Below are 19,216 nucleotides of genomic sequence, written 5' to 3' on the forward strand. Positions count from 1 at the left end.
GAGAATCTGTTAGTAATGGATTAAGACATGTAAAGCAGAATATTCACAATTATAATTTAAGTATTATCATGACAAATATTTATGTTAATATAAAAAGTAACTGAATAATTTGTAAAGATGAGTTGCTTTTTCCCCCAGTGATGTTTTATTCACTTGTCCTGTTATATCATTATTGATGAGTCCAATTATAAATATAAAACTCAAAAGCTATATCTTAATGGAAAAAACTGAAATCTGATATTGTCTACATATTCTTAGCATATACAAATGAAGAGATTAGAGAAAAAGTTATTGAGATATTGTGTTATATATGCTCACGGTCTGTCTTTCATAGATACATATACATACATACATATGTACAACATTATGTATCTAAATTGATAAACATAAAGTGCCAAAGAGGAATGTACAAGTATCATTTACTGAATTTTCCTTTATCACAAAGGCAAACCTTTTAATATTTGTTTCCCACAATTTCAAGCTATTTCTTGAAAATACAAGTATAGTCTAGCACAGTAACACTGGTTGCTCCGTGTTATCCTTACCCCATGCTATTTCTCTGTTTTACAATAACCCTTTTGGGAAGATCTCTAAGATCATTACATAGACTAGTTCATATACAATTACTCTGCCAGTGTGTTGGTTTGGTTGAAACTATGAGTGAAATTTGGCATATTTTTTTCAAGAACAAGAAATAAAATTTTACAGTTATTTACAACTTTATTCTTCTAAAAGTACCATCTTAAATGTGGCCAATTTAATAGAATTTTCTAAATATGTAAACAAAAAGAAAACCAAAATTTAAAGGAAAGATTAATAAATATGTGGTAATGAAAGAGAAAAACTATATTCAATAATCTATAATTAAATTTTCTAAGGAATTGTTTATTAATGCATTCATCTAGGCATAGATGGCAACCAATTTTGATACTAAAACTAAAAATTTAAAGTATAATTAAGTAAAATACTTTATAAAGTTGTTATATATCTAAGTAGCATTATATATACACACATGTATGTATGTAGTACTTTTTCACAGTAATATGATAAAAATAAGTGGCTCATTTTTTTGATCTGTGAAAACTGCTGAATATATAGTATACTATAAAAATATAAAAATATTTATATAAAAATATAAATTTTGAATTCTAAAAATGAGGAAATGACCAAAGTTGATTCAGTTATGTCTAAAATAGTTTCTTGGAAATTACTGAAGTAAGGTATTTCCACCTGAAAAACAAAAAGATATAATTATTGGGAAATATTTCATTGGTAATTTATATAACTGAGTCCTGAGGAAATAAGTTTGAAATAAAAGCTGACAATCCATATTCCCTGTGACTTCTGTTACAATCTTGCATAAATTAAAAATTGATTTTCTAATACTCCTTATGACCATGTACATTTAGATTGCTATTTCTTTGACTTCTATGAAAATTTTAAATGTACTTGTTTGCTTCAAGATTTTGTCTATCATAAAAAAGTGCTAGGGGTTACACTGTTCTTATGTAAGTGATGAAATGGTGTCCTTACACTTACACTTATATAGTAAATCATGCTGGTGTTCATATTCAAAAAGGAAAATATTGGTCACCTGAGTAATTTGCACTAGATTGTGTGTGAATCAGTTGAATGCTGAAGTATAAAATAACCTATTAAACTAGGTCAACCCGTGTGCTTCTAAAAAGTCCAACTAAAAAAGAACCAAAGCAACATCTCAATGGGCATTTGTATATGTTGATATAGTAGTTGAAGAACCTGAGAAATCATTACCAAAATGCTAAGATTTCAGAATTCTAGTAGATGTATTTAGCAAGACAGTATTAAATGATTACTTGTCTAGCCATCTGTTTTGGAGAATTTAATTTGAAATTTTTAAAAACCCCTATTGCTCATCTCAAAACAGAAATAATCCATTTAAAAGTAACATATTTAGGGAACCACTAAGTTCTTCTTGGTTGTATTTTACCATTTAACATATTTAGGGAACAACTAAATTTTTTCTCAATTATGAGTAAAACGTTAACATCAGGTCTGAGCTGTTTCGGGACTGTTAAGAATGATCCCTGATTCCTTGAACATCATTTCCTTGAAAACAATAGAGTTAAGCTGAATAGGGGGTAGTAGCATTCACTGTGAAAAATCACACCTGCATTGTGAACAGTGCACATTGAGCTTAAGATCTCTTACCCATGTGACTGGACTGTATACCAGTTTGATTCAGAACAAAGTCTGTGGCTTCTTTGTCTTAACACAATTATATACATCCTGATTTTTGTCTTTGGGAACTGTACCTACATGTCCTGTGTCGTGAGGGAGCATAACAAACTGTTACTTTAGAAACTATTGAGTCCTCACGTGATGAAGAGGCTGCAGACTTGGTGTATATCCAACTTCACATTCACCAATAATATTAGTAAATGCAATATTAGGTTAAAGCCTATTGGTATTTGGAGACTCTCTGAGTGACAGTTTGAGCACAAATATCAGCAGTGGAGAAAATTTGACCAGGCTTTCAGACTATTTTGGATTCAATGTAGCTGCAAGTTCTGGGAGGGAATTCTGAGAATCAGATGCTGATCCATCACATCAGAGTGACAGCTGAGGTAAATAACTGGGGGGGTAAATCTGTTATTGGAGTACTCATTAAACTGGCAGATGAATAATTGATAGAAGAAATCTCAGGCAAAAGTGGCTCAAGAAGCAGTTAATTTCTTGTTTCAGTTGGAGGAAAGAGAAACAGGGAGCAAAGCAAGCAGCTTCATGACCTAACAAAGCCCAGTTGTGACTTGGAAGAACATTGCATTTCATCTTGATGTCACCCATCTGCAACCTGGGGAGGTCATCATGGAAGTTATTGTAGAGTACAGCCCTTTCCCATAAAAAAATGATGTGAGCAACAAATGAAAGCTGCATGTGTAATTTCAAATTTTATGTTAACAATAAAATAGTTTTTACATTACATAGAGAACAAAAACTAACTTTAATATTTCCAAAATAATTATTTCTTTTTTTATTTTTATTATTTATTTATTTATTTATTTTTGACAGGCAGAGTGGACAGTGAGAGAGACAGACAGAGAGAAAGGTCTTCCTTTGCCATTGGTTCACCCTCTAATGGCCACCGCGGCCAGCGCGCTGTGGCCGGCGCACCGCGCTGATCCAATGGCAGGAGCCAGGTACTTCTCCTGGTCTCCCATGTGGGTGCAGGGCCCAAGTACTTGGGCCATCCTCCACTGCACTCCCTGGCCACAGCAGAGAGCTGGCCTGGAAGAGGGGCAACCAGGACAGAATCCGGCACCCCGACCGGGACTAGAACCTGGTGTGCCGGCGCCACAAGGCGGAGGATTAGCCTAGTGAGCTGTGGCACCGGCTCCAAAATATTATTTCAATATTTATTCAAAGTAAAAATTGAAGAGGTATTTTACATTCTGTTCTTCATATTAAGTCATTGAAATCTGGTGTGCATTTTAAATTTATAAAGCATCTCAGTTCAGATTCTGTATTTCTTTTTAATTTTATTAAAGTTTTAAAATTTATATAAAGGGAACAAATTTCATATATGCAGTTTTATGAGTATAAGATCATATTATTTATTTATAGTGCTCAGTATCAACATGTAGCTAGTGGTTGCCACATTGGACTGAACAATTATTTAGAAGCTGAGTCACTGCTGAGCAGAGCTGGCAAATATCTGGGCAATTCATGTTTTCTTGGACCTTTACGTTAATTGACTTAGGAGCTAATTATAGGCTTTTCGGACATTGCAAAAATTCAGTTGTAAAATTCAGTATTTGCTGTCAATGCTTATTACTGGCAGGGGTAATATCAGTGACTCCCTTGGAGTAGGTGAAGCCTAGGTGAGGTGTTGTGACTCTATACTGGGAAGGGAAACCGTCTGACTACTGTGAGATGAAAGAAAGGATGATATTAGAATCGAGTTTTTTTATTTTATTTTATTTTTTATTTTTGACAGAGTTAGACAGTGAGAGAGAGAGACAGAGAAAAAGGTCTTCCTTCCATTGGTTCACCCCCCAAATGGCCGCTATGGCTGGCGCGCTGTGCTGATCCGAAGCCAGGAGCCAGGTGCTTCCTCCTGGTCTTCCACGCGGTTGCAGGGCCCAAGGACCTGGGCCATTGCCCACTGCACTCCCAGGGCCACAGCAGAGAGCTGGACTGGAAGAGGAGCAACCAGGACAGAATCCGGCTCCCCAACCCTGACTAGAACCCTGGGTCCCAGTGCTGCAGGCGGAGGATTAGCCTAGTGAGCCGCAGCACCAGCTGAGAATAGAGTTTAAGTGCAGAGCTGGTCACCTGACAATCAGAACTGAGTCTACCCAAACCATATTCTTTGACCTACATTCCGGTAGACAGTGTGGCTAGAGGATTCCCTTAGGCATGTGACTCTGACTCTCCTTTGGGAAGACAAGAGGGTATATAAATTCATAGGCACATTTACTGTTGTGGCTGTCATGTTGGATTTTACTAATGAGAAGGAAATCAGAGGAATGATCATGGCCAGAGGTAAATTCAAGTAACTCAATTTAGGTGGCTAAGACACAGAGAGAACACAGTAAAAAAAATGATAGGATTTCCGTGAATGATTCCTGGAACAGATTCACCAGCTGGTTGCTTCTCACTTAGAATCCTGTTATATCTGTTCCTTTCAGCTCAAAAGTTAAATCCAATGATATCAATGGGGAATGGGGGAAAAAAAAAAAGGCTCTGACATAGGTTGCTAAAATTATTCCATCAGTTAGGGCAGCTGATAGAAAATTACCTTGAAGGCCAGGATCTCCTTGCCCAAAATTCAAAATGGGACTCCCAAACCATAGTATAGTTAAAGTTCAATGGCCAAGGGCAGTGAATACAGCTTTTGGGGATTCCCAGATGCCAGTGCACAAGATATGGTCATACTGCTGGGAAACAGAAAGCAATATGAAGAGCCAAAGAGGTGCTGATGGAACAGGAAAGGGGCGAAGTGTCAGCTGTGATAATAGATATCATTGTTATACCAGCTCTCTGCTGTGGCCCGGGAGTGCAGTGGAGGGTGGCCCAAGTGCTTGGGCCCTGCACCCCCATGGGAGACCAGGAGAAAGCACCTGGCTCCTGGCTTTGGATGGGCGTAGCGTGCTGGCCGTGGCGGCCATCTGGGGGGTGAACCAGCGGAAGGAAGACCTTTTTCTCTGTCTCTCTCTCTCATTGTCTAACTCTGCCTGTCAAAAAAAAAAAAAAAAAAAACAAAAAAAACTGTAAATAGGAAAAAATGAGTAGGATATATCCAGTAGTTGTATTCTTTGCCTCCATGTGTGATTGAAACAGTTTGACACATAGAGTGGAGGATTTTGCCATTTCTGTATTTAGTCAGTAATCCCTTAGTCCATTTTTAATTGGATGTACTGAAAAGGGAGCCCTTAAAATTGTCTAAGTGTCCCTCTGTAAGAAATGTTAATCAGTACAAGATTACAAGAAGATAATGAGAACTTTTACTTTTGATTAAGGAAATAGTAAACCGGGGATTCTAGTCCTCATTAATTCTGTATAGAATAGCATGTCTAGCTTCTGGTAAAACTAAATGGATCTTCAGGCTGACTGACTCCTAATAGCTTCTACCGTGTTGGGCATGGTCAAAACCATTCAGGAATTTCAGCAGAATGAAAGAGAATGGTATGATTTTACTAAACTTGACTAATGCTTTCATTTTAATCCCAGTGTACAAAAATAATCATCACACTAAGTATACCTTCATATGGACCAGGCACAATTATAATCTTCCTTCCACACCTAAGGAAACCTAAATTCTCTAACATATTGTCAACTTAATAAGAAACAATTTGGTTAGGTTACTGTCAAAAGTAAACCAGTAAGGAGATGATTAGCCCCACAGTTAAGGCACCTGTGTTTTACATTGGAGTATATGAGTTCAATCCTCAGCTCCAATTCTTGACTATAGTGTCCTTCCAATGTAGACCCTGGGAGACAGTGATGATGGCTCAGGTAACTGAGAGCCTGTCACTCACATGGGAGGCCTGGATTGCATTACAGGCTCCCAGCTCAGGGATGTTCAGAACAACGAACCGATGGACAGGAGCTCTGACTGTGTGTTGGTCAGTCTCTCAAACAAATAAATCAAAGTTTTAAAAGGTAAACATAATGTTATTAGTAATAAATAGTAGTTTAGTAGTTTTCCTCTTTAAAGAGAAATTTGGGAGACTTTGAAACCTGCAGTGGCATATGTGACTAGGTAAGAATGGCTGATTAATTTAGGTAAAGTTCAAAGCCCAGCTCCATCAGTTAAGTTTCTGGGAATAATCTCATCTCAAGTCACTAGAGATAGTTAAAAAACACCAAAGCACAAACTGCTCTCCTACGCAGTTGTGAGGAAAACAGCATATAGCAATCTTGAAATCTAGTGGGTCCGTTTTAGACTTCTATTGACCCCATCATATAAAAGTGACTAGAAGACTGAATTTGAAAGTGAAGCAGAGGCAAACTGCAAGAGATCTGAGGCATACAGTAGACCAAGATGCCCTCTCTGTGCCTTAAAATTCACAAGTTGTGGAGGCATCTGCTGCTAAAACACATGCAGACTGGAATTTCTGAGAAGAGTTCAATAATGGCACTTTAAGGTGGTATCTATGCTTCCAGACTAGAAAACTCTCTCATGCTGGCATTCTGGTAAGCTCTGCTAGAAATAGCCCTTAGGTCTAAAGGAATATGAAGGATTTCAGTCTATATTTAAGCCTGAGACATCCACCAGGTCAACAATCCATTCTGATCCAAGTTTTCTGATAAAATGTAAACGACATTCTCATGAACAACTTAAGGTGTGTGACTTTGAACGAGTGCATGGCCTCCCCATAAATGTCGACTGACAATACACTAATAGAATCTCCAGTTGAGGTTTGAATCTAATGATTCTCTTGCCATTAAGGCCAAATCAGTCACTTAATTCACCAGTAGAATGTCCTAGATGGAAGATCATGAACCGAATCAACTATTTACTGGTTGAAGAAAGCAAAGGTAAATCTACATAATTGGTTGACTTAAGTGCAATATATGTGATGGGACTGAAAGTTGATTCTTGCCCTCATAACAAACTCTGGATATTCAAAGATTGCTAGGCCCTAGTCAGTGGCCTTATGATCAAGCCTTTTTAGAATGGAAAAATCATGGTTATCCTATTCCATCTACCCACAGAGTGGTGGCTTAAATAGAAGTTGAAATGAGCCATTAATATACCTATGACAAAGGCATTAAAAGCTGGTTGGTTCCTTGGATAGTGTGTAGACCATGTGGATGTGAGTGATAGTAAGAAGGAATGCCTTTAGAAAGAATTTGGTTGCAGTGCAACACTGTGACATGGCTCTCCCATCTTACAGTGTTTTTTCTTACTTAATATAATGGTTCCAGATCCAAGGGATCATTGCTGCCTATATCATATTTATTTCTTTAAACATGGAAGCAATTCATGCCATGTATGGTACTGGTGAGTGGACAAAAAGTCCTGTATACTTGAGTAGCTGCAAGACTTCTCAATTAGATGAAAATACTATAGCTGTTGTCTCTCCTGCCTTCCATATTTCTATAAAACTATGTAAATGAATGAATCTAAAGTGTAGTTTTGTCTCATATGTATGATTATTCTACAAAACCTGTAAACCAAGGTATGGTGCTGTTTAACTCAAAGCTACATCACATTTGGATATTAGTTTTAATAGAATATGATGTATTCAAATAATTTATATTAAATCATCTTCACATAGTATTGATTCAGCTTAGAAGCCAATAACACTTTTAAAATCACCATCATTCTTTATGTATGTGATAATGTATTCTTTATGTATGTGATAATGATGAATGGTTGAGGTTACTGTTTCTCAGTCTGATCCACATTTACGCTTGTCCCAGAATCACTGGAAAGGATTTACGAAACCCATTCTTCTGAATCTTAATTACAGAAATTTTTACTTGTTAACATTTAGGTTGTCCCAGAAATCTGCATTTCTAACAATTCTCTTAGATAATCACAATGCACAATAAAGTTTACGAAAGAAGAATTTTCAAGAGGGAAATTCTAACTATTCTAGTCAGTATGAATTAATACTGCTTTAACATTTTCTGAATTCTTATAACACTTGTTCATTTACATTTTAAGTAGTCATTTATGAAGAAAATACTTTGCAGTGACTTTTGCATTAGTATTGAGCTATTATTCTATTTTTAACTTATTCCTATTTCCTGATCTTGTTTCTACAACTATGGGTATGGATGTTTGCAAGGCCATCCTTATAAACTTGGTGATTATTCATTTTTAAATCTACTAAGGGCCAGCATTATGGCATGGTAGGTAAAGCCACCACCTGGGATGCTGGCATTTCATATGGGTGCTTGTTCCAGTCATAACTGCTCCACTTCTGATCCAGCTCCCTGTTAATAGACTAGGAAAAGTAATGGTAGATGTCTCAAGTGTTTTGGCCACTTTCTCCCACATGGGAGACCTAGAAAAAGCTCCTGGCTCCTGGCTTCAGTTTGGCCCATCCCCAGCTGTTGTGTCCATTTGGAGAATGTATCAGAAGATGGAAGATTCCCTCTCTCTCTCTCTCTCTCTCTGTCTCTCTCTCTCTCTCTCTAATTCTGCATTTCAAATGAATAAAAAAAATCTTTAAATCTACTAAAGGACCTAGCCATATGTCAGGAAATAAACCTTGAATAACCAAAAGTTATATAACTTGATTTGATGCATTATTGTTTTCAAAAGCATCTAGAATATATTTCATTAATAAATGTCTCATTGATAACTTTCTTACTAGGTTTAGAATTATTGAGAAATTTTTAATCTTAATAAAAACATTTCCTCTTTAAAATTTCCTAGCAATGCAATAGGAAACAAGGTATTGGAGAGAATTTGTGTCCTAAAACTTATAGCAAATTCTAAATTGGCATTATAAAAATATATGTATAAAACAAATTGTTTTAAGATATTTTGCAAAGTACCAAATATACAAAATTATCCAAATGAAAATACAACTTTCACCAAACTTAAGCTTGAGATTTAAAATGCAAATATTTTATTATAGTTAATAAATTTCACAGTTTCATCATTTATTATCAGATATTTCTGGATAGCCCTAATTTAGCTAAATAACTCTCTGATTCTTGATTTCTTATTCCAGGAAAACATTACTATATCATCTGAAGCATTTTTAGGGTAAGAGAAAATACAGAACACAGAAAACACCTGAAATGACACTCAAATTGTCCTGAGTATATTATTAGCATTTTAATTTTAAGAATTCTATTACTTATAAACACAATATGAGAGAAAAATGCTAATAACAACTTTAATTACTTTTTCTATTAGATTGTTTAATCTCTCAGTAACCAAACCAGCCTAAAATACTATGTATAATAGGCTTCCCCTGTTGCCTGTTCACCGGGTGGACTTAACTCTTGTGCACTGTTATATTAGGTTGATCAACAGCAAAAAGCGGAAAGATGACATCACTCCTCTAGATCTTACTACCTTATTGTTAAATAGATAGGTTTTGCCATATGACTACCAGAATTTTGCATAAATCTAATTCCTATCTTACATGTATTCAATGAAACAGCATGAATTTTAAGTGTGCCCATGGGATGAGGCCTGCGGACTCATATCAGGTTTATTTCAAAAATAGAATCTAAGCTCAGTGGGGAGTCAATGAAAAGACTCCTGAACATGGCCCAGTCTTCACTCCCAGGCATCCGGGAGTGGAAAGGGAGCAGGGTCCTGGACAACAGTAGGCTCAAGGAATTTTTTTCTGTTTGTTTGTTTGTTTGTTTTTGACAGGTAGAGTTAGACAGTGAGAGAGAGAGACAGAGAGAAAGGTCTTCCTTCCGTTGGTTCACTCCTCAAATGGCCGCTACAGCCGGCGCGCTGCGCCGATCCGAAGACAGGAGCCAGGTGCTTCCTCCTGGTCTCCCATGGGGTGCAGGGCCATCCTCTACTGCCTTCCCGGGCCGCAGCAGAGAGCTGGACTGGAAGAGGAGCAACTGGGACAGAATCCGGTGCCCCAGCTGGAACTAGAACCCAGTGTACTGGCGCCGCAGGCGGAGGATTAGCCTAGTGAGCTGCGGCACAGGCCTTTTCTGTTTGTTTTTAAGGATTAGTTCTTGCATATTTTGTTTTTGAAAAGCTCAATCTAAGTAATAATTTTAAGCATGGATGAAGTTTTTCTTGCAGCTTATTAGACTACTAAATTAGAAGATGTATTTAATTATTTTATTACTAAAATGGTTTTTCTGCTTTTAATAACCCAATCATAAAAGTATCTTGTGTTTATATATGCTTAGATGTTTAGTGATATTCCTTACTCTAATTAGTACTCAAATATTTCTTTGAGATAATTTAACTTTCTGGAAATATCAACTTAAGTTCTAATGAATTATATGCCAAAATGAAAGGAATTAAAATAAATGCCTAAAATTTTACTCAGAGACTATATGCAAGTTAACTAATGTTTAATGGTTAGAAAATTAAGGCACTTTATAATTCCAAATACAGGGAGTAATAAAAACCAAATAGAATGAACTAAATATAGCCTGAAGAACATAGCTGAGTATAAAAGTAAAGTTGAAGAAATACCTTAAATTATCCAGAAGTAACTTACTGTGCTTAAAGCATGTTAAAAGTTTAGGTAGTGAAGAATGTAAAAGGCTATTAAGTTTCTAAACAATTCTCTTTTATAGGAAGACCTCTTAAACTAAATTCACAACTAAGAAAAATGTTTCAGTAATTATGCATTAGTACCATATTGTGAAACTTTCTAGGTGCTTTTTCATTTTAATAATAAACTTATGCCAAAGACCAATTGATATAACTAGAATTGCTAGAGATAGAAAATAAAGTGATATATAGCCACTCAATAGACTTACTTCATCACTATCATCAAAACAATATATTAGCATACATGTGAGATGATAATTAAATTCCTATCTTGGTTTTGGTCTTTAAAAATACAAAAAAATAAATAAATAAACAAAAAACAACCCAGAACTTGAATGTAAAGGTGCTAAAGGCTTGAGGATTGCCATTGAATGGTAACAAAATGGTAAGCATGTATAACAGCATGAGATGTTGATTATTTGAGTTGCTGTAAGATACAACAACAACAACTACAATATATTCATCCTAACATTTCTGCCTTAATAAAGTCCCATTAGGGCTTTTTTTGTATAAATCAGGTGTTATGTAGATTACTCCAAAGTTCTTCTTGTTTAAATAATTTCCTTTAACTTTATACTTTTATTGTCAAGTGGGAAAGTAACTAAGGAAGGAAAACTAAACTGTCAGTTTTCATTTGCATGAATTCAAATCATATGAATTTTTAAAGCTTTTAATAAACATAACAATGGTTTATTTTGTTGGGAGAAATTATCTTAGAAAATAGTTGGTGAATTAAAATTTGTTTTTCTGAAGTAGTCTAAGTTAAAATATTTGGCTTTATACTTCTATACCAATTACTGTCCTGTTTAAAAACAGAAAGGGACAGGCCTTCGACCTATTGGCTAAGATGCTGCCTGAGATGCCTGCATCTCAAATCAGAATGCCTAGGATTGAGCCATGGCTCCACTCTTGAGTCCGACCTCGCTCTAAAGCCTGTCCTTGGAGGTAGCAGGTAATGACTCAAGTAATTGTCCCCACCACTGTGGAGATCTGGATTGAATTCTCAGCTCTTGGTTTCATCCTGGTAATTGTTAATATAAAAGTGTTTGCAATCTAGCTCCAGGAGAATCATGCATTTATAGTAGATGACATATAAATTAGCTATGAGTTAGTTGTTAACTTTATGCTTGACAAATTGAACTTAAATTCAGAAATGGCTTGAAAGTTAATAACTGATAACAAGTATTTCTGCTGGTATATAGCTCTAAGAAATAATTGTGTTTAATGTAAAATTCTAAATATTTTTTCAAGAAAATTAATAAAATCTTATAAATGTTATTATACTTGAGAAGAAATAATTTCATACACTAATGTGGGTCCTTCAAATTGAATTTAACTTCTTGAGAAATTACTTTTCCTCTGGTAACAAAGACATTTTCAGGAAATATTTTACCTATTGAATGAATATCTTTAATCTAGAATAAAGTGTAAACTGACCTGGAATGGAATTATTATCACATTATTTAGTGTATATAGGTACCATTCTGCTTTCAATTATAGGGCCTTGTGTACTTATATATTTGTATTTGTCCTAAGACTATGGAGCTGACAGAATGTGCAGGGCAGAAAATCAATTATTTCTATCCTTAAGTTATCTTGAGTTAATTTTAAACTAAAACAGTATATAAATACACAAGTTTTTAAAATAATAATATTGTACACATAGTCAAAATGCAATCAATAATGTATTTTTAAAAAATACTATCATCATCCCTCAAAAACATGTAATTGGTCATCATTTCTCAAATATAAAACTAACAGTCGATTTCTATTTCATTTGCATATATAGATAATAATTAATACATGGTAGCAGGTGGAAAGAAATACTGGAAAACTGTGAATGTGTTTACTCTTAGCAATATATTAGATCATCATTTGTAGTGTGGAAGAAGCTATATGAAATGCACTAAAGCAATCCCATTTAATCCATATGTCTTTAATCCACATCGCATACATTTAGAAACACTTTGGCATGTCTCTATAAGCCTCTAGGACTAAACTAATGATATCATACATGGGAATAGCAGCTTCTCTCCAAAAGACTCTCATTTCATGCATCCACCCACACATACACAGCACTGGAGATAGCATCCATGGCATGGAGCAGTGGTGATCAGCACCCAGCAGGCTATGACAGTGTGGGGTGGGGAAATTCGGGTATAAGAGCAAACTTGTGTTCTTTCACAATAGACAAAAGGATACTAAGATACCTTAACAGAATAAAAAGTGAAGTATAAAAGATTACATACAGTGTTTAAGTTCATGCTGAACCAAGTTAAATCTTCCCTAGTAATACCCCCTGTGGCAAACTTCCTATACTGAGGTTATTTTATTTATACTGTCTATTCTATCAAATTAGAGTAATGAGTAAAATTCCTGTAAATTGGCACTCATGATAATAAAGGACAGAGGTCAGTATGTGGACTAATTTTGGTTATGTTGACTTAAAGATTTAGATTCCTTAGATTGTTTCACAGAGAAATACATAATTTAAAAAAATGAATTTGTCCAACCTAGAAGACTTTAGTTTAAAAGAAATTGCTTTCAAAACATGAAATTATCAACAGCTTTGCCCAATGTGTAGCATATTTAAAAAATAAATAAGATGAATACACTTTCTAATGAATGTAAGCAGATATGTATTACTGTATTGCTTTAAAAAAGACAGAATTTATTGAGTATGTCCATGAAGTAAGCATCATTTTTCATCAGAGTCCTTTATAAAGCAATAATTGATAAAATACATATCTTTATTTCTATAGTTTCTAAAACATTAACTATTTAGTTACTAGAGATAAAATGGTTTGCATTCCAAAAGATTTTGTATGTGTGTATGTCTATATATATATAGCAAACACTACATATAATTACTAAATTGCATGCAATAAAAATTTAATTAAGATAATCTAGTAAAAGCAAAGAGATTACATGAAATTATTTTTCTGGGATAGGAAACAAAAAGGATAAATCATATGCTGTGAAGCAATATATAATTTTAATAGCAAAACAAAATAGTTGAGTGATTTTTGATTATAAAATCTACTAAGGACTTTAAAATATTAATGGGTCTCAATAATCTTTTTTTTTTTTTTTTGACAGGCAGAGTGGACAGTGAGAGAGAGAGAGACAGAGAGAAAGGTCTTCCTTTGCCGTTGGTTCACCCTCCAATGGCCGCTGCGGCTGGCGCTGCGGCGGGCGCATCGCGCTGATCTGAAGCCAGGAGCCAGGTGCTTCTCCTGGTCTCCCATGGGGTTCAGGGCCCAGGTACTTGGGCCATCCTCCACTGCACTCCCTGGTCACAGCAGAGAGCTGGCCTGGAAGAGGGGCAACGGGGACAGAATCCGGCACCCTGACCAGGACTAGAACCCGGTGTGCCGGCGCCGCAAGGCGGAGGATTAACCTAGGGAGACGTGGCGCCGGCCTCAATAATCTTTTAAAAAGGTAAGCTTTATTTAACATTATGTCTCTTGTAGGGATTCTTATCTTGAGTATATAGTTTGAGAGCATTTCAAGAAGTTCACAGAAATGAAATAAAAAGATAAATTTATTTTAATGCAAAACATTTTAAAATTTATGCATATTTTTCAAAATGCACATTTTTAAAAATTTTAAAATTTTTTATTTATTTATTTGACAGGTAGAATCATAGACAGTGAGAAAGAGAGACAGAGAGAATAGTCTTCCTTCCGTTGGTTCACTCCCCAAATAGCCACTACGGCCGGAGCTGCACCATTCCAAAGCCAGGAGCCAGGTGCTTCCTCGTGGTCTCCCATACGGGTTCAGGGGCCCAAGCATTTAGGCCATCTTCCACTGCTTTCCTGGGCCATAGCAGAGAGCTGGACTGGAAGAGGAGCAACCAGGACTAGAACCTGGTACCCATATGGAATGCTGGCTCCACAAGGCAGAAGATTAACCAAGAGAGCCATGACGCTAGCCCCTCAAAATACACATTTTTAATGAAGTTTTTGATGGTCCTTTGTGGTATCACATGGGGAGCCACTTTAAAAGACATTGTGCCCCAGAAATTATAGATTAGTTGACTGGCCTATCAATAAATGATTTTACAGGCTAATTCCTTGGCTTTGGTAGATTTATATTTAATTATGATATGGGCACAAAGGTCAAATCACCAATGACCAATACTCTCTACTTTAGCCTTTCTAAATATTATTATTGGACATGAATACTTGTGATCTCTTGTTATTCAGTAATTTCAAAGAATGTTTCTATCAAGATGGAATTATTGGTCAGACATTTGTTCTGGTGGTTAAGACACCATTTGCAGCATTCACTTCTCACATTGGAGTACCTGGGTTTGAGACCTGGCTCCACTCCCAATTTCAGGTTCCACCTATTGTTTCCACAAAAGAGGCAGCGGGGTGATGGTTCCAGTGGTTGAGTCCCTGCTGCCCATGTGGGAGACCTGAATGGAGTAAATCAGTGATTGGAAGTGCTCTTTCTCTCTCTCTCTCCCCCCGTCCTTCTCCTCTCTCTCTCTCTTTCTCCCTCTTTTTCTCTCCCCTTCTCCCATCACTGTGCCTCTCAAAAAATAAAATAAATAGAAAATTTTAAAACCTCAGTTTTCATTTGCTGTAATTTTAGTATATTTTAACAGTAAGAATTGTTTCTAAAGTTCCATTGACTGCACAAAGCAGTTTCTGGACCTTTTGATTTCTTTTATACAGCTAATTTTAGAATCTGTTTTCATGAATAACCTTTCTACTTACTTTGAAACTGATTTTGCACAAGTTGAAGATTGTTCCTTTCATGGAGATTACTACAAAATATACATACTATTTCTCCTCCAACATATAGTTAAAATTATTTTGGACAATAAAAGAATTCTTTTAATAAATTGAAAGGTAATTTATGAATATCCTCTTATTTAGTAAAGGAAGATTGGGGTTCTTAGATAAAGAGATCATCATTCTTATCTGAAGGAGGATGGTGTTTGTTTGAGTTTCAGTGTGAGAGGTGCTATGTTTCCCCACCAAACACTGTCCTGGTGCAGAATGTGCTAACTGCTTTTCATTGATGACCACATTTCTGTACTTAGAGTTAAGAAAGTCAATTTACCGTGTCTGAGAAACGGTAAAACTTCTCCAGTGCAAAAGCTTCTGTCTGTTGGAAGGTAAAGTGGACCAAGAGGGATTGAGAAACCAGAGAATCAAGCCAAATATAATTAAATATAATTACACAATTGATTTTAATCACATTTACTATTTAACATACGTATGTATCAAGAGAGATATTTCACTTATGCAAAGTATCTACTGCAAAGCATGAGTTGAGCTTAAAAGTAGCTGACATCTTTCTGTAATGAATTTTGATTATATTTCATGACATTGGCTTCCTGAATATTTCAAGTAGTGGTGAGAAAATGATACGATATTACCTTTTGTATTCCTACATTTTCCCAGAATGCAATCACTGGAACATCAATTTTTGTGTCTTTCTAAAGTTAAAAAAGTAAGGGGTATAAGATATTTTAACTTATTCTTCAAGTGGTAAAACAGAGTAGAGAGACACTTTATCCTTAGATACATAGTTTTAAAAGTTTTAAAATTAGGAACAAGAATTCAATGTCTAATATTGAAGTCTATTATTTTATCCAGTGGATACTCTGACTATCAAATAGTGGATGTAGAATATCTGAGCTCTCAGACTTTCCCATTTAGACACCATGTACATAACACTTTTCATTTCAGGTATTTGCAGAACATGGCTGATTCATTGTAACAAGAAGAGGGAAGAAGGTAAAAAAGATGGAAAATACAAAAAGAAAAAGAAAATCGTGGTAATAGGGAAATGAATATTGCATTGCTTGTGATTAGTGACATTAGAAGAGGAAATTGTTTTCATCAATCACTAATAGCAAAGAAAGATAAAAGCTTTACTCCTATGATACAGCATTTGTCCTATTACAACATTTTAGCCAATGACAAGAATCTTAAGAGAAAACAGAAAGCAAGCAGGGGAATGAGTGGCAGAGGAGAAAGAGGGAGAGGAAAGGTAAAGGGAGAGTGAAGAAGATTGAGAAAATATAATTAGAGCAGAAGAATAGGCAGAAGTGGGGCAAGAAGATAAAGAAAAGGTAATATCTCCATTAAAATACATTTTAATACAAAATTATGCGCATACATTTTCATAAAGATTTATGAAATGTAAGCTCTAGCATTGTTTTCTGTCCAGTGTAGTAACTCAGTTTCCCAGTGTTGAGGTTCTTTCAATGTTGCTAATTATTAGAGTAGTGATAATTTTTTGAGTGCCAGTTGAAAATGACTGAACAAATTGTTACTTTAGAATAGTTTTAATACTGAGTTGACAGGAGCACGGAGAAATAAAAGCTTAGTGTCTTAAAACTTTAAAAAATGAATTTTAGTACATAATTTACAAATCATAAGGAATAACAATTGCAAATTTCAAAAAATTCTTAACTTTTCACAATATATGAACTATATCATTATGTTTAAAATTTGTGTTTGACTTGACTTTTTCAGTATATTGTATCTTGGTCATGATTCAATATAACTGTGATATTACTTTATTGCTTCAGAATTCCATTTGCTTTCAAAATCTCAGTATACTCAGATGAGAAGAATTGAAGTTGTCAGTAGAAACCCTGCCATCAGAAAGGGATGGGGTGGGTCCAAACCATATACGTGTAAAGGGAAGTTCCATTCCAGGTCTTAAAAACAGGGGACCTTCCCATCCACGCTCCCTTTATGATGTTCAAAATAAGAATTTTCTTATCAGTTCATTTTTTAACAGATTATAGAAAGACAACAATGTCTTGTTATTTGTTTCCCATGAGGTTTCCACAGAAAAGTCATGAACATGATATTGTGTGTAAAATAGATCATATATTATTGCACAAACGTACTACCCTGCCATTGATAAATAACATTTGATGGAAAATTAAAGGAATTATCTCATAAGAAGGAACAATTTTAATAATTATATCTGATGAGTTATGAAAGTAAAGCTGTTAGAAACACTCTAATATTACAAGTAAGAAATTCCTTATTTCATTAACTGAAGCAAGACACTGTTAGTCCAGAAAGTACATTACAAAAAAAAAAAAAAAGATAAAGCTCTCTTGCCACCAGATATGCTCTTTAAGGTATTGCTTTAGATATAGCTCTTTAAAGTGTAGTATCACCATTTTCTTGCTGAAGCTATTTTGACACTTTGTAAAACTAATTGATCAATTGCTTCACAGTCTTTTGCCTAAGATCAACAGAAAACTAATTGGTCATTTAGCCCCAAGTCACAATATCCTCTTTGTACATCTCTATTAAATACAAAAAATGCACTTGCCAGTGAAAATGGATATCCCACCAAACCCAATACACTGAATCATTTACCTTATTCTTTCTCTTTCTTCGAAATCTCAGAAGTTCCTTGTGCTGCCTTGATACAAAATTTACAGCTGCATACTCCAGAAGGGCTGAAAACACAAAAAGGAGGCATACTGCCATCCAAATATCAATAGCTTTGACATATGAAACCTAGCCAAGAGAAAAAGAGAGAGTAAGCAGATTGACATATCTTGTGACTTATTTGAGAGAAAAACTAGATATTTTCTGCTTCTAAATTATAACATATGTATCAATTTGAAAAAATAAACACATGGAAATAATTGCCTTTAATATGAATATTTCAGATATTAATACTTAGAAATTATATTAGCCATACATTAAAATGTGTATATTTTGTAAATTTCTTTCTTTGAATTAAACACTGGTGCAAAAACATAAGAGGCCATGTAAGATGAAATATAATTTTACCTTTAGAACAGCATAATTTCTGAAACATAAACATTAAAATATACATAGCACCTTTGACTTTTTAATTTTATCTATTCATCTGAAATTTTCAAATTTTATTAGTCAATTAAATTATGATAATTTTATTTCAATGCATTTTTAAATGAGTACTATATGATTATTTACTACCTATTTTGAAGTGTTTTAAGCTAAGGATATGTTATAAGAATAGTGAAAAGAATTTGTGTTCCTCAATTGTTAATATTTGATTATATATGTATATATACATCCACCAAAGTATGAGATTACTTTAAAAAGTTTATGCAAATAAAGATCTTTTAATCTTACCACATAATACTATCAACCCATTCCCATTTTCCCCATTGTTCTTACATCATATATTTTTTTCAACTTTTATTTAATAAATATAAATTTTCAAAGTACAACTTTTGAATTATAGCGGCTTTTCCCCCCATAACTTCCCTCCCACCCACAACCATCCCATCTCCCACTCCCTCTCCCATCCCATTCTTCATCAAGATTCATTTTCAATTATCTTTATATACAGATGATCAACTTAGTTTATACTAAGTAAAGATTTCAACAGACTGCACCCACACAGACAAATTACAGAGTACTGTTTGAGTAGTAGTTTTACCATTAATTTGCAAAGTACAACACATTAAGAACAGAGGTCCTACATGGGGAGCAGGTGCACAATGTCTCCTGTTGTTGATTT

General features: G+C 34.9%; 1 protein-coding gene across 5 annotated transcripts in view; it reads right to left on the reverse strand.

Annotated features, from left to right (window-relative positions):
* The window catches only part of GLRA3 (glycine receptor alpha 3), a 197,423-nt gene that overhangs the window by 22,060 nt on the left and 156,147 nt on the right, over nucleotides 1-19,216 (reverse strand). For 4 of the 5 annotated variants that reach the window (XM_070069662.1, XM_051832423.2, XM_051832427.2 and 1 more), the window contains 2 exons: nucleotides 18,076-18,219; nucleotides 15,785-15,829 (listed from right to left, as the gene is read on the reverse strand). In XM_070069662.1, the coding sequence (XP_069925763.1) occupies nucleotides 15,785-15,829; nucleotides 18,076-18,219 (189 nt within the window). The remainder of the gene's footprint in view (nucleotides 1-15,784; nucleotides 15,830-18,075; nucleotides 18,220-19,216) is intronic. The other variant, XM_051832426.2, reaches the window with a different exon arrangement.

Source organism: Oryctolagus cuniculus, chromosome 2 (genome assembly GCF_964237555.1).
Source record: "Oryctolagus cuniculus chromosome 2, mOryCun1.1, whole genome shotgun sequence".
In the NCBI taxonomy this organism is placed as follows: domain Eukaryota; kingdom Metazoa; phylum Chordata; class Mammalia; order Lagomorpha; family Leporidae; genus Oryctolagus; species Oryctolagus cuniculus.